The sequence below is a fragment of the Parasteatoda tepidariorum genome, chromosome 6, assembly GCF_043381705.1.
Source record: "Parasteatoda tepidariorum isolate YZ-2023 chromosome 6, CAS_Ptep_4.0, whole genome shotgun sequence".
Classification (NCBI taxonomy): domain Eukaryota; kingdom Metazoa; phylum Arthropoda; class Arachnida; order Araneae; family Theridiidae; genus Parasteatoda; species Parasteatoda tepidariorum.
The window spans coordinates 66,352,939-66,377,982 of NC_092209.1; the positions used below are offsets into that span (position 1 = coordinate 66,352,939).

General features: G+C 28.7%; 1 protein-coding gene across 2 annotated transcripts in view; it reads left to right on the plus strand.

The window, feature by feature from the left end:
- The window catches only part of LOC107445597 (acetoacetyl-CoA synthetase-like), a 47,587-nt gene that overhangs the window by 13,317 nt on the left and 9,226 nt on the right, over positions 1-25,044 (plus strand). Inside the window, exons 2-17 of one of the 2 annotated variants that reach the window (XM_043047900.2) lie at positions 2,032-2,163; positions 4,468-4,571; positions 6,208-6,325; positions 6,430-6,546; positions 8,511-8,608; positions 10,635-10,749; positions 11,394-11,475; positions 12,320-12,473; positions 13,363-13,440; positions 16,015-16,207; positions 17,880-18,002; positions 18,076-18,189; positions 20,275-20,400; positions 21,305-21,374; positions 22,330-22,388; positions 24,359-24,561. In XM_043047900.2, the coding sequence (XP_042903834.1) occupies positions 2,032-2,163; positions 4,468-4,571; positions 6,208-6,325; positions 6,430-6,546; positions 8,511-8,608; positions 10,635-10,749; positions 11,394-11,475; positions 12,320-12,473; positions 13,363-13,440; positions 16,015-16,207; positions 17,880-18,002; positions 18,076-18,189; positions 20,275-20,400; positions 21,305-21,374; positions 22,330-22,388; positions 24,359-24,561 (1,886 nt within the window). The remainder of the gene's footprint in view (positions 1-2,031; positions 2,164-4,467; positions 4,572-6,207; positions 6,326-6,429; positions 6,547-8,510; positions 8,609-10,634; positions 10,750-11,393; positions 11,476-12,319; positions 12,474-13,362; positions 13,441-16,014; positions 16,208-17,879; positions 18,003-18,075; positions 18,190-20,274; positions 20,401-21,304; positions 21,375-22,329; positions 22,389-24,358; positions 24,562-25,044) is intronic. The other variant, XM_043047899.2, reaches the window with a different exon arrangement.

Genomic DNA, 25,044 nt, shown 5'->3' on the forward strand with positions numbered 1-25,044 from the left:
CGTTGTTATTCACTGGAAGAGCAGTCACATTGGTATTTTCAACTCGAAATACTGCCATATTACTGCCTTTATTCACATACTTGCAAATATATTTGATGTTCTTCTTTTAAGGGCGAGCGTAAGTATTAAAGTTTAATATGACTTGTTGCAACGTGTGTGAATATTACTTTTGATTAATTATGTTTCTACGTCTAGTTTGGAATCGTTTAAATAAAGATATATTTAAAATATACGTTAAATTTGCCCAAAATATGAAAAAACATTAGTTATAAACCTATTCTCAGACCTACTGAATATACGTATAAAATTTCATCAAAATCGATCCAGCCGTTTAGGAGGAGTTTAACCACTAAAACTGTGACGAGAGATTTTTATATATATAGATATATGCTTATATATATATATATATATATATATATATGCTTATATATCGTGCATTTTTCTTATCTAAACAAATTTTACAAATAACAAAACAAAAAGCAAAATAAATAACTTTCATTTTTGATTAATATCCGACAGATTTTAGTGTTTCAGATAAAAGTTTTTGAGGCAATATGAAAATATACTTCTTTTTCAGATTGTTCGTAAGATCGGTTTTTAGAAGCATTTTAGATGTAAAATACCACAGTCTCTATGTAGGACATAAAATTTTCTTATGTATAGTACTGTTATCTAATAAAAAATTTTCGAAGCATAAAAAGTACCTATTTGGAAACAATGCAAAGTTCAATATTCTTTTAACAAACAGTGCTCTTTCATAGAGTTATATAATTTATCTATTGTTGCCCTTTATGAAAGATATTATCAACTGACTATCTTATTTAAAATTTATCATTTTATTTTCGTTTGTAAACATATAGACATTAGTTAAAAAAAGTTTTTGGTGTTACAGTGGCGCAATTTACATTACTTACTTACCTACTTATCCTCTTCGTGCCGAACTGGCACACATAAGGCCTCGAGTCCTTATCTCCACACTTCCCTGTCTTTGACCAGGCTCCTTCCCCTCCAGTTAATCCCGCTCAACTAAGATTGACACTATGAATGTCCAAAATTGACCCTTTTGGAAGGAAAAATTATTTTTTATGGAAAGCTTTGGCGATATTTTATATTAACTCTGTCACAAAACAGAACTAAAGATTTACTCTAAAATGTTTACTGTGAATATCAAATAAGAGCTTGTTTGTTCTCAGAACTTTAGATCTATCTCATGCTCGAAAACTGCCCAATATATATTTCTTATACTCCTGTCATAAAAGCTGCGTTTTTTTTATTAATTATTCATACAAAATGTTTTTTTTCTCATTTTTCGAGGTCTTGTATACTTAAAAGAAAATGTACAGCAAAAAATTCCGAATCAAATAACTTTTTTCCGTAAAATCCATTTTTACCGAATTATGCTATGGGACTAAATACAGTAATAGTTACCGTATAATCACTAAATCATACAAATTAAATACATACTGCAAAAGCCAGAGTATTATAATTTACAATAAAAAAGAAGTTTTTGGATGATGCAACCAAAGTGTTTATACGGAAATTTTATTCGGAATTTATTTAGCACGTAAATAAAACAAATATATAATATAATAATATGTCATGAAACAAAAAAGTATCTTAATATCTTATAAGAATTTGAAAATGTGTAAAGATTAGATTTTCTAAACGATAAAAGTAATGGTCGAAAATAACAACATACTACATTAAAGTATTTTTTTCAGTTTTTCTTTTTTAAAAATCAGTTTAAGTTCAAGAATTGTGTGATGACATGGGAAATAACTTTTTAACAGAGAGGTTTTGTTTTAATTGAAAATTGCAACCTTGTAGAGTTAGTCCACAATATAAAAAAATTCTGTTTATCTTTAATCTTTCGTATCCTTAATCAAAATTATCAAAAAGATCGTTATTTAGTGTTGAGTAAAATTTTATAAAGATTAAGGGAGCTACTTCTTTTTGGTTGTAAACACAACAACAAAGATATTCTGAAATCCTATGAAATTAGTAACATGATCTCTTCTTGCTTTATTTTAGATGCAAAACCGAAATCCAAATCTCCTTCTTTGAATAATAAGGGACCTATTTTGATTTGGAATGAAAAAGTGCCCAATACTGCTCTTGAAAAGTTCAGTAAGATAATTGAACAGAAATACAACCAAAAATTTGGTAAGTAAAACAAGATTTTTTTTTATATTTTCGTTTTTACAAAAACTCATATATTTTTTTTTAAAAAATACACACATATTGAAACAAACTTTTATTATTAAATTTGAAACGTGATTAATTTTAACTGTCATCGCAGGGGAGAAAAAGTTGAAGTTTTATTTGAAGTTTAAACTATTTTCTCGGGTATTTGTTGATGAGATAATTTGTTTTTGAAGTTATGAAATGTGGACTGCGAAAAATTACAGTAAAGAAGTGTGTACTTAGGGTGCCGGCACTTTTTACCGGAACATGTTATGGAGCAAAAACTCTGATACACCGTAAGTTTTACAGTAATATTTATTTTAAATTCACTGAATCACTCTAATTAAATAAATATTACTGTGAAGTTTAGGGTATAATATATTACGATAAAGTAGAGTTTTGCGTTCAAAGCGTTGGTACCTTATACCGCAATTTGATCCCGACTTTTTAACAGTAAGTATTACCTAAAAACCTATGATAAACATGTTCTTAAAACATTTGACGTGAATTTTTAATCTATAAACAAGAATTTGTTGTCTGTACAAGAAAAAAAGATCTTTAGTATTAAAAAAAATTATAAAACTTAGGACAAATTATAAAACTTAAGTTGAGGAAGATACAAATTATGAAACTTAAGTTGAGGAAGGTACAAATTATAAAACTTAAGTTGAGGAAAGTGCAAATTATAAACAAATTATAAAACTTAAGTTGGGGAAGGTACACATTATAAACAAATTATAAGACTAAAGATAAGGAAGGTACAAATTATAAACAAATTGCAAAACTTAAGATGAGGAAGGTACAAATTATAAAAAAATTACAAAACTTAAGATGAGGAAGGTACAAATTATAAAACTTAAGTTGAGAAAGGTGCAAATTATAAACAAATTATAAAACTTAAGTTGAGGAAAGGTACAACGCTTAACAGGAAAAATTGTTTCGTTAAAAACAATTTTAAAATAATTTAGATGAAAATGGCGAGTATTTTTACAACCTAATGAATTAGTCAACTGATTCAATATGATGCTCGTGTCACTCAATTTCAAAGAGTTTTTTCACTGTCACCATTGTGACCAGATTTATCAATCACGGTTTGAGGACAAATCAACGAAGCTCCCTTGAAAAAATTTTACGATTTGAGAACACTAATTTATTTATGAAAAAAATTAATTTAAATGTGCAACAATTTTTTTTAAAAATAAGTAATGTTAAGTGTAGAACTATCTTCATCACATTTGATTTCATTACGTAGTAGTTTAAAATATTATATAATATACAATATTTGCAATCATGTAAAATGAGGAAGTACATCATTTTTAAAATTTTTTTAATTTTTTGCTGCAATTATTTCAAGATGAGTATGGCATTTTCATCTGGTTTTTTTTATTTATTTTCTTTATAACAAGATACTTTTTTTCTCTTGTATTCTACGTAAGAAAAACATGTTTAAAAAAACATGCGCTTTTTAATTATTTTGATAATGCCCTGCGCATGAAAGATTTTACTGCTCTGAGAAATTCGAGACCATTTGAGAACACATGTTAAACACTTATTTGTCCATTAAAAAATTTGAATATTTTTGAGCACAATCAATGAAATTTGCGGACGTCCAATCACCTTGCTGTAAACTCATTCAGAACTGGCCTGTCTCATGAATGTTCCCAGCAAGAATATGAAGAAACGTAAAGAATAATGAAGTTCATTTAGAGTAAATAATTTTTAACAAGGTGAAAATGTTTAGAACGCTTTTAAAAAGTCAAGGTAATTTCAGAGGGAAAAAAAAAGTTGTTTGAAAGATAAATCCACAGACTGGACATTTGTTCGGTGAATCCGAGCGATTTAATGGAAATTGACTAGCAATACCATATTGGATATGCCGACCATGTGACCGAGTGGTCAGCGTGCCTGACTGCGGAGCCGATGGTAGCGGGCTCGATTCCCGCTCAAGGTATGGATATTTCTTTCTCTCTCTCTCTCTCTGTTCTATGTCCTTTCTTCTGTGTGATTGTGTGATTGTGACCCACCCTATAAACGGGTTTGTGGTTGTGTAACGTGGGCGATGCTGCTCCACAGCCGTGGCTTGCCCATAGGTGCTCACTGGGTAACGAAAAGAGAGTAGCAGTTCTGGCATTTCTGATGCCAATGGGAAATGGACCCCAGTGTCCGCCATTATGCAAAACAAATATTGGATATAGCCATTAAATCAATGTTGATATTGTTTGAATCTTGAGTCATTATTAATTTATGTATTTCAATGAAAAAAAATTTTTTTTCCCGTTTTAGATTCATATTGGGACCTTCATAAATGGAGCGTAGAAAATTTTCCGAATTTTTGGGAAGAATGTTGGAAATATTTTGACATAATTGCATCAAGGCCTTATGATCAGGTAATTTAAAAATTAGCATATAAGCATGATTTTAAGGTTTCCTGCAAAATACCACTATACAGACTGCTCTGTAATAACCATCCTTAATAAAACATTCTTAGAATCCTTGTCAAAAATAAAAATATATACATACCAAAATGGCATTTAAACAAGTTTAAAAAAACGAAACGAGCTGTGTGCTCAATTTAATTAATAACAAAGAAGAATCATTAACAAAGAAGACGAGATTTAAAAAAAATCGTAATATATACTGGAATGCGAGAGAAAACTTAAAGTAGAAGAATGGTGGTTAGTTTCATCTGGTTTAAACTGGTTTAAATTTATTTTTTTTAATGTTGTCTCCAACCACAGTAATCCTCATGCAGTCGTAAAATATCCTCAGTGGTAGACAGATCATGAATTAGACTCTCCTTGTCATCGTACGAACAGTGGAAGGTTTTCGCGGTTTTCCTCACAATGTAATATTAATGAGGGATTGTTCCTTCCAAAAGTTCTCCACGAAGGCTAGTTTGTAATAATGCTTGATCCAGGTGCATCCTTGTCCATGGGGGTGGGTTCAAAATACACTGGTGGACAAAATTAAGAGATGGAAAGCATTTTCGCACATTCATTCGCACATGCAAGATACCCGCACACCACTCCATGTGTTTGACAATGGTTCCGTGAATGCCAGCGGTACAGGCAGGAGGTCCTAGAGCCCTATGTGCGTCTTTTAAGGGGCGCTGTTGGCCCTGAGTTCATTTTTATTGAAGACAATGGGCTCTCATGGTTGATGAGTATCTGGAAAGCGAGGATATTCAACGAATGGATTGGCCAGCTAAATCCCCTGACTTGAATCCTATTGAACATGCTTGAGATGCTCTTGGGAGAGCTATTGCGATGCCCCAACCTCCCCCCAGAACCATTCTGGAGTTAAAAATTGCTCTGGTGGAAGAATGGAAGGGTCTTCCACAAGTCCTCCTTAACTCCCTTATTAAGAGCATGCATACTCGTTGTCTGTCTGTCTGTCAGGGGTGACCATACACCATACTAGAGGCAACACACACTGTACAAGTCTCACTTTTATTGTCATCTTTTATCCTTAAGTTCAGACTACATTGGATTTGTTGGCAATAGGTCTTGCCAGTGATTGGCACTTTCATTTTCGTTTTGCATACTTTATCATGGAATAAGCTATATCCATGCCAAACTTCATTTATTTATATTCAGTATTTTATTCAGTAACCATTAGTATTTCAGATATTTGGGAAAATGTCTTCCATCTCTTAATTTTGTCCACCGGTTTAATAAGGCCATTCAGTTAAACATTGATTGTCGTAAATTCGAAAAGGCTTTGATTTCAAAGCCGGTTACAAAATGAAACACCCTTCTCAATCGTTATTCGTCAGATTCAACGCTTTTATTTATTTCTTGTTTAAATAGTAATTTTTGACCTCTAATGTGTACTTCTCTCAATTTGATTATTTATCATATTTTCTAAAAATATGTAGTAAGGGCGATGATTGCAGAACATTCTACACATTTTTTTACACATTGTTAATACTCTATCAACTACAAATTGACAGTGTATTATTAAAGACTTTGAAAATTTAATGTGGTGCAGATGTAGATCTTCTTAAGGTGCAATGTTTTTCAGGCATTTATAAAAACTGGTGATGGATTTATGGACAACGAGTGGTTTCCCGGGGCATTGTTTAATTTTGCTGAGAACATTCTGAGATACAGAGACGATAGAGAAGCATTAGTATGCATCGGTATGTAACACAAACAAGTAACTTTTCCCGATTTACCCAAAGATCCAGAGTGTTTTTTTCTCCTTGAATGTGATATTTTAAACGTATTTTGTTTGTTATTCTAGATGAAGAAGATGGCGGGGAGGACGACATCGTAACCTATGCCCAAATGTTCGAAGAAGTCCGACGATATGCAGCGGCTTTTCGAAAGCACGGTTTACAGAAAGGAGATACAGTTGCGTGTAAGCAGAATTTTTGGGGAAATTTTTAATTCATAATTTTTTTTTTCATAATCTAAAAAGTAAAGGTCATCAGATTTATAAACCATAATTTGAGAACAAAACAGCTGAGCGCCCTAGAAAAATTTTACGATTTGAAAACACCCATATAATTATTTGAAATGGTAATTTATATGTGCAACAAAGGTTTTTCTGTTGATAATTAATATCTTGTCATATCTATCTTTATTACTCTTGATTTCATTACTAAGCAGTTTTAAAATATCATACAATATCCTTCATTTAAAACCTTATGAAATGAATGGGTATATGGTTAATAAAATGTGTTTATTTTTTGCTGGAATTATTTTAAAATACGAAAATGGCGTTTTAGTTTGTTAGTTTTAGAATGATGCTTTTTCGCTTTTCGTTTGTACTCTCTGTAAGTAAAACAAAACTATCTTGTTTAAAAAAACAGACTCATTTTTGATTTTTTTTTAATATATTTTACAGCATATTAAAAAATAGTATATATTTTCCGAGAAATTTGAGCGCATTTGAGAGCGCATGTTAAAATTTAAACATTTTCGGTCCTTAAAAAGTTTGAAAATTATTGAGGACAATCAATGAAATTTGAGGACTTTCTTCAAGACTTGAGAACGTCTGGTCACCTTACGTTCGATAAAATTATCTTGTTAAAAAAAAATAAGCGCATTTCCATTTTCTTTTTTTTTTTTTTGATATTCTAATTCACATAAAAAATTATTAGATGTTTTTAGAGAAATTCAAGGACATTTTCTGCCATAAAAGAATTTGAATTTTTTTGTTGACATCTATTGCAACGTGCAACGTGATAACTTTAACGAGAAAAGCTTAATAACGGACAAAAATTTTTTAGTGACAGTTGAAAGCGGTATAGCCTAAGAAAATAATATTAATTAGTTCGAAAAAATCTCTAAATAAAACTGGTTTGAAACGAATTTTTAAAACAAAATAGTTCCTTTTTCTATTCGTTTTAAAACAATTCTAATCTTATGATTGTTCAGCCTATTCTAAAATGATAAAAAAGAAACTTAACTTATGTGGAAATAAAAATCAAATGCTTTTTGGTCTGTCGGGCATTGAAATTCGACTGTTTTTATTTTTGTTATTGTTGTTTATTTAATTTTTTGTGAACTTCCATTTTATTCAGTGTTTAATATTCAGTGTTAACCATTTTATTCAGTGTTAAAATAAATAAAGTACGAATATAGTTATAAAATACGAAAAAAATTAAGAGAATTTTTTTATGTAATTGGTTTTTGTAAAAAATTTGGTTTTGATTGTAATTTTATTTAAATAATATTAAATGTTATTGCAACTTTTTGCAGAAAAATGATCGTTCCACTTGGTCTATAAAACATTTCAATTATTTTTTCATATTCCAGTGTTAGTAATTATAATTGAAGTTAAATTAAGTTTAATATTACATTACACAAAAAAATATTGCTGTAAGAGCATAAAAGACCCGATTTTTTTATCGTGGGGTATCTATGTGGTGATCTTTTATATGTATATATTAACTTTACTAATTAGAGCCACAGAAATTCATGCTTTAAACTCGTCTGGTTATTGATTAATGTTATTGGCTGAATTTACCTTAATTGCTCAAATATACTAAATTGATACTTTAATTTTTGTCGACTAATTTTTCAGTCTTTATTTTTTTCATTTATTAGTCCAGCATTTAAAATTGTGAAACTGTACACTCTCTTTTTAAACGGATAATATTAATAAGAGTACATGAAATTCTTGCTTTAAATTTGTTTTGTTATTTTTCTCTTTTAATGTCCCTAAATTGTTCAAGTACATTAAAATGCCCCTTTACATTTTCCTCAATAATTTATTCAATTTTTTCTTTTAATGATCAGTCACAGTGTCTAAAATGATAATGAACTTAGATTTTTTATCCTTCAATTGTATGTCTCAGGTTATATTATTATTTTCAGGTTATATGTCTAACAGAAAAGAATCTATTTTCACTTTTCTGGCAGCTGCAAGCATAGGAGCTATATTTGGTGGTCCACAGCCATATTTTGGCCCTAAGGTAGCATTTATGAACTTCAGTTATTTCAAACTTAGTATTCATGGAAAGAAAACATTAAGCTTATCACTTATTTAATATTTATTTGGTTAATATTGAGAAAATGAAAAGTAGATAAATGTTGAGTTTTATAACCGCTTTATTTTACAAAGGTGATGTTTTGTATAACGTGCTAAAAACTTTGCAAATACAACTTATTTTTGCATAATTTACTTTGAATTTGTAAGATGCAGTAATATGTGTAATACTTATTGCATAAATTTATATTTTGCTAAATGTTCCTCTTTTTTATGTTTAATAGAATTTAAAAAAAAATTATAGCTAGTAAGGCTCAAATATTAATTTGAAGTAATTTATTTTATTTAAATATTGCAGTACATTCCAAAAGTGATTGATTTTTTGTAAAGAGAATTTTAAGAGAAAATGTATGCTTACCCTTTGCCCTGTTATAAATTTTTCGGTAAAATGGTTAAACAGCAATTTATTTCATTGTTCTTTAACTATATTTAACCAAAACAGTCACATAACCGTAAAAAAGAGGATACTCAAACTGTTTAGCGTGAGAAGAATCGTTCCTTGATTGTTTTTACCTAATACGGTTTAATAACCAGGTTTCTAACCACGCCAACTAGGCTCATCTTATGAAGCCATTTTGTTCCATGCAGCTGGGAATGCCCTGCAGTTGAAAAAACTAATCGGTCAATCTCATGACCGGTCAATCTCATGACCGGCTCATCAGGGGTTTGAATCCCAATGTTGACACCATGATATTTCTTTCATTCCTTCTAAACATGAAGAAATTTTCAATGTTCTACACTCTTCTGTCAATCACTCTGGGCTGTCAGAATATGAAATTAACATTCACGAATAAATGGCGTGGCACCCACAGAGCTTCAATATACGTTTAAGTTTTATTTTCATGGTTATTACTTTCAAACTAAGTCGTAAATGGTTTCCAAAGCTGTATTGTTTTCACGGTTTTTTAACAGTACCAGTTGTAAGCGGTTTTAAACCCGTAACGGTAAAAAAAAATATTCCTACCATAAACTTTATGGTTTATCTGATGGACAGACTTCTGCCGGTTACTTTACAGTAATTTCGGAAGCAAAATTCTAACAGTATATATTTTCAATCTCGCAAATTTGCTCCAGACATTCTGCTGCAGCTGGTGTTTTTTTATTGACTGAGAAGATGTTTAACACCTTTTAAGATAGTGAAAAGTATGCTTTCTAACAACTTCGTTAATTTTAAAATATCAATGGGGGGTCATGTTGGCTGAGGGGATAAAGCGTTCACCTCTCAATGGTGTCCCAGGTTCGAATCCTAGAGGTGGCTGGTTGATACGAATTTTGCTCCCGTCTCGCATCGACGACGGTGCTGATGTAAACTATTCTTAGTGGTAGATGGATAGTGTGTTAGAATCCCCTTGATATCGGACAAACCGTGGGAGGTCTTCCTCTCCATGTAACGCAAATGCACGTGAGTTCCAACAAAAAGACTTCCACAAAGACTAGTTTGCTTCAATGCTTGAACTTGTTACAGGAGTCCCCTTGTCTTCTGGGGTGGGTTCAAAATTACAAAGCTATGGAGTTGAACACTGAAGTCATAAACTCAGAATTCGGTCCGCTCTTCAACATTGGAAGAAAAATCTATCATTCATAAATAAAAAAACAGCTGTTTTGTGACTTCTTTTTATCAGAACTGTTCAATAAGTTAAGGGATGGAACTTGGAAAAAACTAATTCGTTGACCTGTACTTATAGGCAAAAATTATTTTGCAGATTTTTAATATTAAAAACCTTTTTTAATTTAAACAGCTGTAAGTAAGCATATTGATTCATTGGGTTAAACCATACTCAACAACCAAACTCACTTGAATAGTTTACGGGGATTATTATTAAAACCTTTTGATCGTATTCAAGTCATTAATATGTTATTTATTCTAAAAGCAATAAAATCAAACGGTGAACTTTTAAAATGCTATTTGTAAGTTGACCCATTTATAAAAATAATTTTTTTTCTTGTTCTAGGCTGCATTAAACATTTTAAACAAAATGGAAGCGAAATTCCTAATTTCTATTGACAAACATGTTGATAATGGTGCTTACTTCTCCAATATTGATTATCTGGCGGAGATTGTTTCTAGTAAGTAAAGAATTATTACTATAATAATTATTAACTAAAAATTTATAATTATAATGCAAAAATAATTTGGATACCTAAAGATGAGAAACGATAAGTTATGTAAATTATTGAAGGAAAAAAAAAATTGCGGATTTTTTTTAAATTTCTGTTTGTTTAACTCCTCTATACTCTTCTAGAATACTTAATTATTGCTATTTAGATTATAACTTTTTACTTCATTATTATTAGAATATTAATTTATCCTATTTTCCATCTTTATTAAACTTTTAAATTAAATTGACTCAACTTAAAATTTCAAGGTAAAAAGAAATCCCATATTGAATTGAACACCATAGCAATAAACCATAACTTAACTTTAACCATGACTTTAGTTTTTTTAAAATTCGATTCAGCCGTTTTAACACCTATATTAAAATCAATTTTTTTGTTAAATTTTAACATTAACAAAAATCAAAAACTATAAAAATGTGAAAAAGAATTAATTGAATCATGTTTAAATAGTTCCTGCTACAAAGGAAACAAAATAAAAGAAAAAAAAATGTTCGAAAATCGATTCAGTTGTTATTAAGAAAACCAAAACTAGCCATTTTGCATTTTGTAATTGAGAATTGTGCATTCGACTTGCTAAATTAATAAATTTTCAGATGCTCCTTCAATTGAGAAAGTTATCATTGTAGCAACGAAACAAGAAACTAAGAGTCGTGATTTATCAGATATTCCAAAAAGGTAACTGTTTTTTAAGTCTTGTATTTGAAGCCCTTTTAAGTCTTGTATTTAAATAGTTATTTGCTTTAACCCTACAGCCACACACAACCAAAAACGCATCTTATGCATGTTTCAGAAACATTCTACACACCACCAAAAATATGCAGATTTATAAAAAGCTTTCAAATATGTTTCTGGGATATTTTCTCTTAGATAAATCAACTTGATTAAAAATGTAATCTTTTCAAAAACGTCTAACTTGTAAATAGTAACTAGTAATAATAGTAACTTGTAAATAGTAATAGTTTAGCTAACTTGTAAATAATCGGAAGAAATTGTTACAAAAGTGAAAACTTCACTATCGTTATAAATAAGATAAGGGTTCAATTTTTTGGAAGCTCGAATTTAATGTATTTCCATTATTTCTAGTTTATTATATTAAATCATAACTTTTAAATTGTTAAAAAAAATATTTTTCGTTCAAAAATAACTTTACTTTGAAATCTCTAAAATCTAATAAAATATTGAATCAATCAATACAATTTTAATCTTTTGTTTTTTATTGTGGTTATTGGAATAAATAAATATTAACATCATCAATTTGAAAATTTTTGATATGTAAAAAATTAAAGACATCTGGTCACTATCCTAATGAAGATAAAGTATACGTTGTGCTATGTATAAATAAAGCAAAACGCTTTATTCGCATTCTTTTGCTTGAATTAACTGGTAACTAGGCAAGATATTAAACACTATTAATAATAGGATAGTAATTAAGGATATTGTGCGGGTGATAATAATTTTTGAGTGTGATTATTTCTTTAATTTTTTGAAGTCAATTAATAACTTTCCTATTTTTTTTCAGTATTCTGCTAGAAGATTTTCTAGATAGTGGTAAGAATGCCGATGGTACCATACCAGAACTGGTATTCGAGCAGTTGCCATTCAGTCATCCAGTGGCTATTAATTTTACATCTGGCACAACTGGTCTTCCAAAAGGACCTGTCCATTCAGCTGGAGTAAATAAATATAATAAATATTTTCGATTGCTTTCATAACCTTGCTTTTTTTTAAGAGTTGAATTAGTGGATAGATAATAATTTAAAAGTTTATTTTTAAAAAATTTTGCTTTAATGAAAAAAATTTCAAAATTAGTAAAGAATATTGTAAATTATGAAAGAATATTGTAAATTATGAAATAATATTGTAGAATTAGAATTTGGATGCTTGAATACTTACTCTGAATTATTGAAAAGCAAATACTTGTGAAATATTATTAAATTATTTTAATTTATATTATTGTTGGAATTTAATGCTCATCTCATCCGTTTATCTTATATGAAATGCTCTTATTTAATATGATTAATTGTGCGATTGAGCATGCCCTATCTTGGTTACGTCATCTGTACACTTATTTGCTCATGCCTAAGTTTATATTTCTGTGACGTTCTTCACCAATATTTATTATCCGTAACAATAAAATAATTTAATACTAGCTAATATACAGGAGCCCAGCCAGCATTTATATTCCGTATATTTATTTTCTGAAAACTTTACGTAACATTTTCTAGAAACGTTTAACTTTTCTAAATATTTGTCGACTATTAGTTTATGGAAATGTAATTTTAAATCGGAAGTTTGTAATTGTAAATGGCATGTTCATGATGAATTACAGGTTATATGTGCATGCTTCTATCATGTACTTGCAAGTATAATGACATAGATTTCTTACAAAATTAAGCTGTTAGCTTTAAATTTCTTGGTTAAGATAAGGAGTTGAGCAAAAGTTTGATATAAAGTATTATTTTCGATATGCTTTTCAACTTGAAAAAAATATTCTTCTTCAAATTCTTATATTTTTTTTAGTTTTATATATTTATATTATTAATTTTTATCTACCATCTTTAGACCCTGATTTCTCACTTAGTAAGCATTGCGTTCTATTGGAATTTGAAGTGTGGTGATACTGTATATACGTGCTATCCAGTAAGAATACATATTTTTTTATTTTCATAATTTATAATTTAAAATTTATTTTGAGGTAGATTGCTCTATTAGAGCCGACTACTTCATTGGGCCATCTCCATTATTTTATAGCTATGGACAGCAGCCTCACCCTAATGACTGTTTACACGGAGAAAAAAAAATTCTGTACGGACTGTATGATAATGACACTTATCGTAAAAAAAACATTGATTAATAAAACCAAAATATACGCTATTTAAACCATTCATTTGTTAACATTTCCGTTCGTATAGTAACAGTTTACATGAAATTTTAGTTCCCAAAATTATTGTTCTTATTACCCCATATTTAGTAAAAATACAAAACTTATGCTCTAAAGTATCATGATAAAATTACCAAATTTTATCATAATACTTTAGGGAATAAAAACTGCGCATTTTATACTACGCAATATTTGTTACATTTACCAAACTTTATCACTCATTAAGAAAAATATTTTATTGTTAATTTTTACCAAAATCATTACCAAAGCACTTCAGTGAAAATTACTGAACTTTTCAATGTTTTTATAGAGCCAGAGACTCGATAAATTTTAGCATATTCGGGTAATTTGGACCATACTTTTTTTCTCAGTGTAGTATACTTTTTGAAGCTAAAATATCGTCATCTTGATCTGGAGTTAATTCCCTTCCAAAACGAATTCCTATGCAAGAGAGTACGAAATTTTCAAATTTTTTCCACTTTTTTTTATATTAACAAACTATGGATATCAGAAAGACGTGGTACAGCGATAAGTAGTACAACGATTGCAACCTTTTCTTAGAAATATTGCAGAGTTTAGACAAACTTAATACAAGTCAGAATACTCATGACGTACTTAACTGGACAAAAACCAATTGTTTATTCTTAGAAATACTAAAATAGTTCAATCAATGCTATTATAATTTCAATTTGATAATTTATTTTGAAAGACAAATCCATTGCTGAAAAACGCCACAGAACTATTATAAACTAACTACTACGAAGGAAGGATTAATTTTCTCATCAAAAGCAAAATATTATATAAAATGAAAAGAAAAAAAGTAAAAGTGGAATTTACTAAGACTGTAGTTTCATATTTTTCTGATCACGATTTTAAATATTTTGCATTTATTGAAAATCTTTCAAGATTTCTCAAAGTGTAACGATATTTGTATAAATATTTTTGAAAGCTTTTGCGAGAAAATTCCAGTGCGCGGATCTTCAGAAAAAAAATCCAACTGATGTTAATTTTCCAAATGTTGAATTGATTGTTTTCAAAAAAATAATTTTGGTAGGTTCTTTATTTACGTCGCAGTAGAACTGCACAATGGGCTATTGACAGCAGTCTGGAAAACATCCCCGAGGCAGAACCGAAGCCATGTCATCGGAATTTAATCCAATGTAGAGGGGATCTCATTCGTAAAGCTACATCCTCAATTTAGAGATAGATTTGAAGAGGAAGGAAATTTTCTCCAGTTCCCTGTATCCATGGTACTAGTCAGTGACCGAGCACAGGGCTTTCGATTCCACAAATTTTAATAGCACGTATATCGCTTGTAATCTGTGGGTCTTAGCGAATCGAATCCCGGCCCCTCCGGACAGGAATTCGATTCTCTAACCACTGGAATACCACGACAAAAAAAAAAAAAAAATTCTGGATAATAAATCCCAAGAATAAGTATCGCATTTGAATTTTTAAAGTACTTCCGTAAATTCTTAATCCAATTGAAATGTCTTTTAAAGAATGATTTTTAATTTTTAAATGTTACAAAGAATTTCCGAAAGGGAAAGGGTTGATTGCCATTTCAATCTGATTCTGTATATTCAAACTTTATAATAAAACTCATAAAGCATGTGTAATAAAACTTGAATATTGGTCAATCAACATTGGTTTGAGTGATTGATTTTGTACAAGGAGAAAAAAGTCCGGTGAAATTACCGTACTGTACATTATTACATTTCCAGTTTTTTTTTTTTTTTTTTTTTTTTTAAATTGGTTCTGAAAACCAAATTATACGGTATTTAAACCATTAATTTGTTTATTTTAACCTTCATATGGTTACGGTTTACAGAAAATTCTTATTACCACACATCTAGTATAAAATTCATAACTGGAAAGTAAATTAACCGAATAAGTGGTTTTTATTCCATTAACTGAAATGAAAAATTAATTTCTCCGGATAAATTGGTTCTTATTTCAGTTCAGGTTCTTATTATTGGTTCTTATTGGTTCTTATTCAGTGGTTCTTATTCCTTGAGCTAAATAAAGTTTTACCGAATAAATGGTTTCTATTCCACGCTCTAAAGTGTGATGATATAATTACCTAATTTTACGACATTTACCTAATTTTATGTCAAATTATGGAACCATGTTTTACTGTTAATTTCACTAAAATCATTACCAAATTGCTTCGGTGAAATTACCGAGCTTTTTGGTGTTCTCATAGAACCAGAATCACGGTAAATGTTTCCAAATTCTGACAGATTTAACCATACTTTTTTTTCTCAATGTACATATTATTTTAATTCGCCAGAATTAATATGAATTAAATTTATTGTTTCCATTTTTTGCAGGTTGGATGGACATTATGGGATACTTTCGTTCCTTGCCTCGCGTGGGGCGTAAAGCTGCTACTTTTTGCTGGCTGTCCATTTTATGAGCGAAAAGACGAAACAGTTTGGGAAATATTTGCTCGCCACAAAGTTACTTATTCTTTTTTTGCAACAATTATTGCCGATAAGCTTGAAAAGATGAATACAGTTCCTGGTAAGTTCAGAACATTTTTGGAGTTATGAAGTTATATTTATAAATATGTGGAAATGATGCAATAATAGGGACTTTAGTCCTTTCGTAAATTTTAATAATAATATCAAAAAAAGTAATTTTACAAATTATTTTTAGAGGAGAATATCATTCAAAGTTGAAAGAATAGGCATTTTTGAAAATATTCTTAATTACTTCAGACTTTATTATATTTATTTATTTTCAAATTTTTTTAAATTTCTTAAGCAAAAATGTGATACATTTTCAGAAATTAAAACTAATGCTCTTTTTTGATGGTTTAGCAATCCTTGAGATGAATTTCGTTATTTTTTATTATCATCTTATTGTGAAAACGCGTAGTTTCAGACGCTGCGTGGTCTCTCAAATGTTTAACGAAATGAGGAAAATTACAGCGAATTAAACAATATGCAACCTAAAATAAATTCATTTAATTTATTTGAGAACCTTAAATCAACTTTTTTAATTTGATATCCATTATGAATTGTTGTGAGCATTATGATTAACTTAATTGCAGCAATAATTAATAAATTGATGTTAGTAATAATAAATTTTAGTAATAATAAATTTAAAAGCAGTTATAATGGGGTTATATTTTTTTTTAAAAATTATTCATGGACTTCAAATTTAAAAAACACATACATGCACAAACATGTGCAACATTGAACCGCAGAAAAAGCACAAGAGTAAAGAACAAAACTTATATATTACCATACGATATATCATTACTTTTCAGTACGAATTCTCGGAGGATCAAACTCCAGCCATTTGGCGCAGGGTTAAAAGAATGGTGATGCTTCCTTCTTGGAAAATGTTGACATTACTGATGTGAGGTGTTCATAGCGGAAAGTTAACTGCTTTGTTATTAAGACATGTTAATTATAGTTATATAATAAGACATATGTATGTGCATATGGAGTGTGTTTTGTTTTAACTTATATCTTTAAAAACCTTGTCAAAAATCAAGTCATAAATCTGCCCAGTAGAAACTGCAAGTGAAAGTTTAAGCGAGGGAAAACCGTTATAGAAATTCGATGAATCACGATTTAATAATGCCAAGTTAAAAGAAAAATCAAAATACGTTTGATTGCCTGAAAAATCAGGGAAGAGTTGAAATGTGGTAATAAGAGCCTTCAGATGATTTTGATTCTACCTTCCCCCATATTGATTCAGATACGGTACAGACAAAATAAGTTTCAGTATGGTTCTTCTTTGTTCCTGGTTTAAATATTAGTTAGCGATCCCCATTGTGATTTCCTTTCCACCGTCATTTTTTAGAAAATTCAAAAATATTTATTTTAAGGGCGGTTCTTACAAAACACCTTGCATATATTACTTTTAATTATTTTGCCAGGTGGAACATCTTAATTCCTTCCAAAGAATAAACCAAATGAGTTACATACGAATACTATAAGCTATTGCATGGATCTAATCCTAAAAAGTCCCTTTTTATGGCGCTTTTATAACAACTATCGCTCAAAGCAATTGAGATTAAATAAAATTCTTCCAGAAACTACAAGATACCACATCTTATGGTATTTGTAGCATCTGAAATAAGTTTTGTAGCATCTGGTAGCACTTTTTATTTAACAATTCTGATATTTCCTTTTTAAATTAATACATTTCCTGAACGCTTTTTTTTATCTCTTTCTTTTAGGATCAGATTTAGATATGAGTAATTTAAAGCTTTTAACTATGGGTGGAAGTCCTGTTAAAGTTCAAAACTATTTATTCATCAAAGAAAAGGTCAAACGCAACGTATTCACTTGTAGTCAATATGGTAATGCTTAATCATAACATTTTTCAATTTTTTTATTCTATTTTATGAGATGTCTAACTAAATTAATTTGTAGGTGCGTCAGAAAGTTTTGGAACATTTTCCGGATTTGATTTAAATTTGCCTTGTTACGCAGGAGAAATTCAAGCTCCTGGCCTAGGAATGGATGTGAAATGCTTTGATCAAAAAGGTAAACGTGTTTATTTATTTTTATTTTCGGTTGCATCAGTTATATTGATATTGACCCAATTCTTGAACTGCTTTACTTAACTCTGTAGTTACTTTACAAACCGATAGGTGGCGCCATCAAATTTTATAAAAATAATTTTCTGAAAATGCAGTTTGTGTTAAATATAATAAACAAATTTAATAAAAATAAAATGTTAGCAATACTAAAACGATTATTTTTCTTATTTTACAATGATTTAAGCATGTACTTCCTAAATGCCACGCAATGGATGGTGTTTTCTACATTAGGGTGCTCTGCAAACTCTTTACTGATGTGTAAGAGCTTTGGTGTTTAACTTAAACACAAAAAAAAATTATATTCAAAGCTAAAAAGCACTTAGAAGACATAAAATGGACAACCTGTCCTATAAGAGGCTGGAGAAATACTTAAGATAACTCGTTCTCATTGCCAGAAGACGTATGATAAGTTTTGGAATAGTAATTGTTGCCAGATGAAGTTCTATAAATAATTTTGTTACCAAGCAACTTTTAATTTTTTTTTTTGTGAGAGTTAAAGCTCCTAATACAAATCTTAATTTTCGTTAAATAAAGAAAAACATCACGTTTTTTCTTAAGTTATAATAATTATCAGAAATATTCAAAATATAAATAATTAAAAAGGTTTTTTTCATCTTCTAAATATTAAAAAAAAAGAAAAAAAAAGTTTTCTGCCTTATTTTTTATATTCAGATTTGAATTTCTTCTTTTTTAATATAAACCTTTTATGCTTTTTCTGCAATTGATCTACATTCTAATTTTGAATTTTTTGAATGTAAGTTAGGATTCTTAGATTCGCGCATAATTTAAAAAAAATATGAGTAAAAATAATAGTGATTTATTCTTTGATTTTTTTTAATGTATATGATTCATCGTATTGAACAATTTTGTGTACATTTCTAATACATACTCTAATTGTGTACAGATTCTAAATATTAAAAAAAAGAAAAGAAAAATTTTCTGCTTTATTTTTTATATTGAAATTTGATTTTCTCCCTTTTTAATAAACTTTTTGTGCTTTTTACGTAATTGATCTACATTCTAATTTTGAATTTTCTGAATGTAAATCAGGACTTTTAGATTCGTGCAGAAAGTAAAAAAATATGATTAAAAATAATAAAAATATTAAAAAAATAAAAGAAAGGTTTTCTGCTTTACTTTTTATATTCAAATTTGAATTTCTCCTTTTTTAATAAACTTTTTGTGCTTTTTACGTAATTGATCTACATTCTAATTTTGAATTTTCTGAATGTAAATCAGGACTTTTAGATTCGTGCAGAATGTAAAAAAATATGATTAAAAATAATAAAATTATTAAAAAAAATAAAAAAAAAGGGTTTCTGCTTTACTTTTTATATTCAAATTTGAATTTCTCTTTTTTTAATAAACTTTTTGTGCTTTTTACGTAATTGATCTACATTCTAATTTTGAATTTTCTGAATGTAAATCAGGACTTTTAGATTCGTGCAAAATGTAAAAAAATATGATTAAAAATAATAAAAATATTAAAAAAATAAAAGAAAGTTTTTCTGCTTTACTTTTTATATTCAAATTTGAATTTCTCCTTTTTTAATAAACTTTTTGTGCTTTTTACGTACTTGATCTACATTCTAATTTTAAATTTTCTGAATGTAAATCAGGACTCTTAGATTCGTGCATAATTTTAAAAAAAATGTGATTAAAAATAATAGTGATTTATTTTTTCTTTCTTCTTAATGCACATGATTTATCCTATTAAACAATTTTGTGTACATTTCAAATACATATTCCAATTGTGTACATATTCTAAATATTAGAAAAAAGAAAAGAAAGATTTTCTGCTTTATTTTTTACATTGAAATTTGAATTTCTCCTTTTTTAAAAAACTTTTTAAGCTTTTTATGTCATTGATCTACATTCTGACTTTGAATTTTCGGAACGTACATTAGGATTCTTAGATTCGTGCATAATTCAAAAAAATATGATTAAAAATAATAGTGATTTATTCTTTGTTTTTTCTTAATGTACATGATTTATCATATTAAACATTTTTGTGTAAATTACTTTTAAGGTAAATCTGTACTGAACAGACGAGGCGAAATGGTTCTAGCCAAACCAACCCCCTCTTTACCGGTTTTCATTTGGAAGGATGAAGATCACAGTATAATGAAGGAAACTTACTTATCCAAATATCCTGGTAAACAACAGTTTCATCGTGTTGATTAAAATACATTATAACATATCTTTGCATATAATGTTAATAATAATAGGATTTTATTTCAAAGGGAAAAACAAGTAAAAACATTATCAAAATTTGTTAAACCATTATTGAGGAAAGTGAGAATGAAAACATCAAAAAATTTTCGCCAAATCTAACTGGAGATAAAATGTTTCAGGTTTCATTCAGCACTTAATCTTGCAATCTTTTTCCATCTCGTTTTCCTTAAGATAAGATTAAGATATCGTTTTTGTCAACTTTTCCTGTAAGTATTAACATGTGTCGACTAATATGCAAATATTTTAATTTAATTTAAGACTAGGATTTTAAAAATCCGCAGTAATGTTAGTAATTTGGGAAGAGTCTAAATTTTAGAGGTCTTAAATGATAGTTTAAATTTTTAAAAAAATCTTTTTTAAATCCTGATACCATTAGGAATATTATATGTATTAAGACTATCAAATCCACTTTATTCTTTAAAATCGATAAGCCTTTCATTGATTTACTCGTATATCTGCTAAAATAAGTTTTTTTTTTTAAGGACAAATAATTGTTTTTGACAGGTTTAAAAACACAAGAAATTTGTAAATTATGATTGAGGATTAGGGATGGACTTGAATTTGGGGATCTGTTAGTCATAAATCGTTTACTTTTGGATTTGAGTATTTAATATTCATTTGTGATGTCCATGCATTTGAGTAATTATTAATAATATATTTATAAATTTATCTAGGAATAGATTTTTAAAAAAATCACATAAGTTTAAGCAATTATTTCTTTAAAAAATATTATGCTGTAGATTAATGTTGGATTGTTCAAATCCTTATGAAAAAAATTGATCAATTGATTAATTTAAATTTAATTATTTTTAATTATATTTCAGGTGTTTGGTGTCAAAACGATGAAATATGGATTAATCCGGACACAAAAGGCTTAGTTGTAATTGGCAGAAGGTAAGAAAAAATAAGACCTTAAAACAAAAACACTACCCAAATTTTATACTATTTTGCTTCTTAGTTCTTAGTTTGACTTCTTCTTTTTTGATCTTCTTTTTCAATTTAACTCAACTGATTCTTAATTTATCTTATGTTTTTATTCTAAATTCATTTAAAATTTTTTAATTTTACTTTATTTCTATTTACTTGATCTTATGCATGTACTTCCATCAAGACAATGATAAAATTTCGCAATACTCCTTTAGCAAAAATATTATTACTATAGTACAGTTATTAAGTTTTACTCTTTTTTTCTATAATTTTACTTTACATTAGTACTAAAAAGCACATATTCCAGCGGAATTTCATTTGATCCAGTGTAATTTCATTCATCACAATATGAAATTTTCCATTGAAATTACTTACTTAAAATTTTTTGACTCGCTGTTAAAAAATTTTGATCTTTTGCAAATAATTATTAAAAACGTTTTTTCCTGATGCTGTCTTAATGTAAACGAGTTTTATTAATTAGTACAAACGATTTTGAGTGCTAGAGTAATGACAAAGAAAAGAAACGCGAAAATAGAGTGCAAAAACATCAAACATTAAGATGCATTAAGTTTTGACCGCTCTTGCGTGATCTAGGAACTAATTCCATCGAAATAAAGTCTCTGAGAAAATGTTTCTCTGTATCAGATTTTAAGTCTTAAATAATATTTTGCACAAGTTATTTATCAATTTTAGTCCATTTGCAGTCTAATACTTTAAATTTTAATCATGTTATCAAAAGTTCTTCCAGTTATTTTGCTTTATATTACCAATTGAAATGTTAGAAACTTTTTCGGAACTTTGTATTCAGGGTAGGCCTAAAAGATCTTATATTGTCTTTGTTTAGAAGTGAATATTTAAAAAAATTAAATATTAAAAATATTATTAGCTTTGTGTACGAAAGAATGTATTATTATTCTTCTAGCGATGATACGCTTAAGCAATTTGGAGAACGATTTGGTGCAGGAGATGTTTATTTTGCAAGTAAGTGATATTTTAGTTCTTATTAAAAGCAATACACAATCACGTTTAGTTAAAGTTAAGTTTGTAAAATTTAGTCTTGTTTTCTGAAAGTATTATTTAAGAATTTTAACTTAGATTGTGCATCAAGCAAAATAAATTGAAAAAATAATAATAATAAAACCATTAAAATGTTTTTTTTTTTTAAGTACTATAGGTTTCTTACCATTCCAATACCGGATGTCGCGAAAATGACCGACGATTCTAAAAATTATGAGAACAAAAAATGAATGAGATAAGAACAAACAGTTGGCTTCATCCTATTATCGAAACCAGAAATTTTTTTCTGAAAAAGTCTTATAATTAATCACTAAGTTCAACAAAGTTCCCTGCTTTGTAACAAACCATTCCAACCAATTTGCCCAAGCATCTTTTAATTTTGTTTTTAGCATGCTTCAGGTAGTTAATGCAAATGGTAGTTTTTTCGAAAAGTGTTTATATATATTAATGTCATAAATAATATTTTATCTATAATTATGAAAATAAAAGCATAAATAGCGGATACTGGGATGCATTTCATGGCGTCTTCTTACTTATTTCACTCTATTATGATCTTACTTACTTATTTGTTATATCTTACTTATTATATCTGACTTACTTATTTATTATATCTTACTTACTTATTTATTATATCTTACTTACTTATTTGAAAGATGCTAGTAAGTGGAAATGTATAAGACATTTGAAAACTAAATTCGCGACTCGTTTTATATGTTACATTTTGCGATTTATTCTGTATTTTTATCGAATTTTTGTTTTCTATTTTTTACTTGATGCTTAATTTTGCAATTCTTGTTTAATGTGTCATATTTTCGTTTCAATTTTTTTGGTGCTCCGTGCACTATTGTATTGATATATTTTGCTTTGGCTGTATTAATACAATATTAGAAAGCACTTTTATATGCGGATATGTTCGTGTGAATTGACAACGAGATTATAACTTCTTCTTATTTAATTTTCGATACTTTTTTTTTAAATTTTGGTAAACAATTTTATTAATAATTTTTTTTCTCCTTAAAAACACATTTCTCTAGTTTTTTTTAAATATATATATTTTTTTAATTTTTATGAGTCTTATGTACTTGCAGCTTATGCGCAGTAATTTTTTTTTTGTTTTTTTTTCGTTAATCTTTTTTTTTTTTGGTCTCTTTATTGTGATTGATCAATGGAGTTCTTGATTTTTAACGTAGCTGTGATGTTTTTAGAGTTGAAATTTGAGTGCTCGTTTATATTACAAAATTGCATGCCAGTGTGAACTTTCGTACATAGGATTTAATAGTTGCAAAGCCATAATTACCAAGTTCGCATGAGAGCATTTAAAGTGAATGTAAAGTTGCGCTGAGAACAAGCTAAGTTATATGACTTTAATAGCGGAATGAGATTGCTGCAATGTTTCTTTACTTATGCAAAATGCTGCAACGATGAGTCTTCAGTTAGCAATTATCGTTTCATCATATACAGATAGGAATTCATTGGTGATCAAGATGTCTGCTTACCTTGGGTATTGAGAAATACAACGATGTCACATACCGTTTATGAAAACATTACATATATTCATAACTGTCTATAATAGGCAACGTTCGCTTTAAACCGCAACAATTCAGTTATGTCCACATTACCTTCTAACATTAAAAAGCGTACTACTTCGTATTATTCTTAACGCATTCATCTTTTCCTGACTTTACAGCAACTTTAAATGCTCTCATGTGAAATCGTCAAACAGCTACACGCATTGGATGGTGCACACTTCTTGTCGTAATTTATAACAATGAAGCGTAGTGCTGATACTGCTACTATATTTCCTGCACTATAATGTGTGTCCAATTTTCTATCGGTCAATCATTTTATGTTTTTTGTGGTTACTTTTTCCTTAGAATCGAAGCAGTTGCTATGTGACTAAAATTAAATCGTGTGTTTTAAATTTTACCACCTAGTTCACGACATGGAAGAAATCCAGGACTACATTTGTGTAGGACAGAACAGAGATGATGGTGAGACCAGGGCCGTACTTTTTGTCAAGATGAGAGAAGGACACTCTTATACACCAGAATTCAAAAGGAAAATAGAACAAAAGATTTTCGACGAGCTTTGGCAAGATTGTGTTCCACAAGTTATACTTGAAGTATCAGGAATTCCAGTAAGTTTTACCCCTGACTTCAGTAGGTTGAGGAATAAAACAGTTAAGATCTAATTGAAATTGTGTGCAAATATGCAAAAGGAATTATTTTTTTATAGAAAATACTGTGACGAATTCTTGAAGCAGAAATTAACAATGCAAAGTTTTTTGTATTGAATGTCTTAATGTAAAATTATATGCATTTTTTGCACTTAAAGGATCGCAATTTAATATTTAGTCTTGGATAAAAATATAAATGCTGTCAAAATCTAATACAAAATTATTGAAGATGGAGGGACTGAAAACATCAAAACCTGTTTGATTACCGGAAGAAACAACGAGGAGTTGAAGTATGATTATTAGAAACACATCAAAGTTTATTCATGCAATCAAATCTTCGCTTATATCTAAATTTGTACTCTTTTTTCACTTCATTTTTAACTGGGGTCTAAAAATATGTATTATGAGCGGTGATTACGGGACACCTTGCATATATATATATAT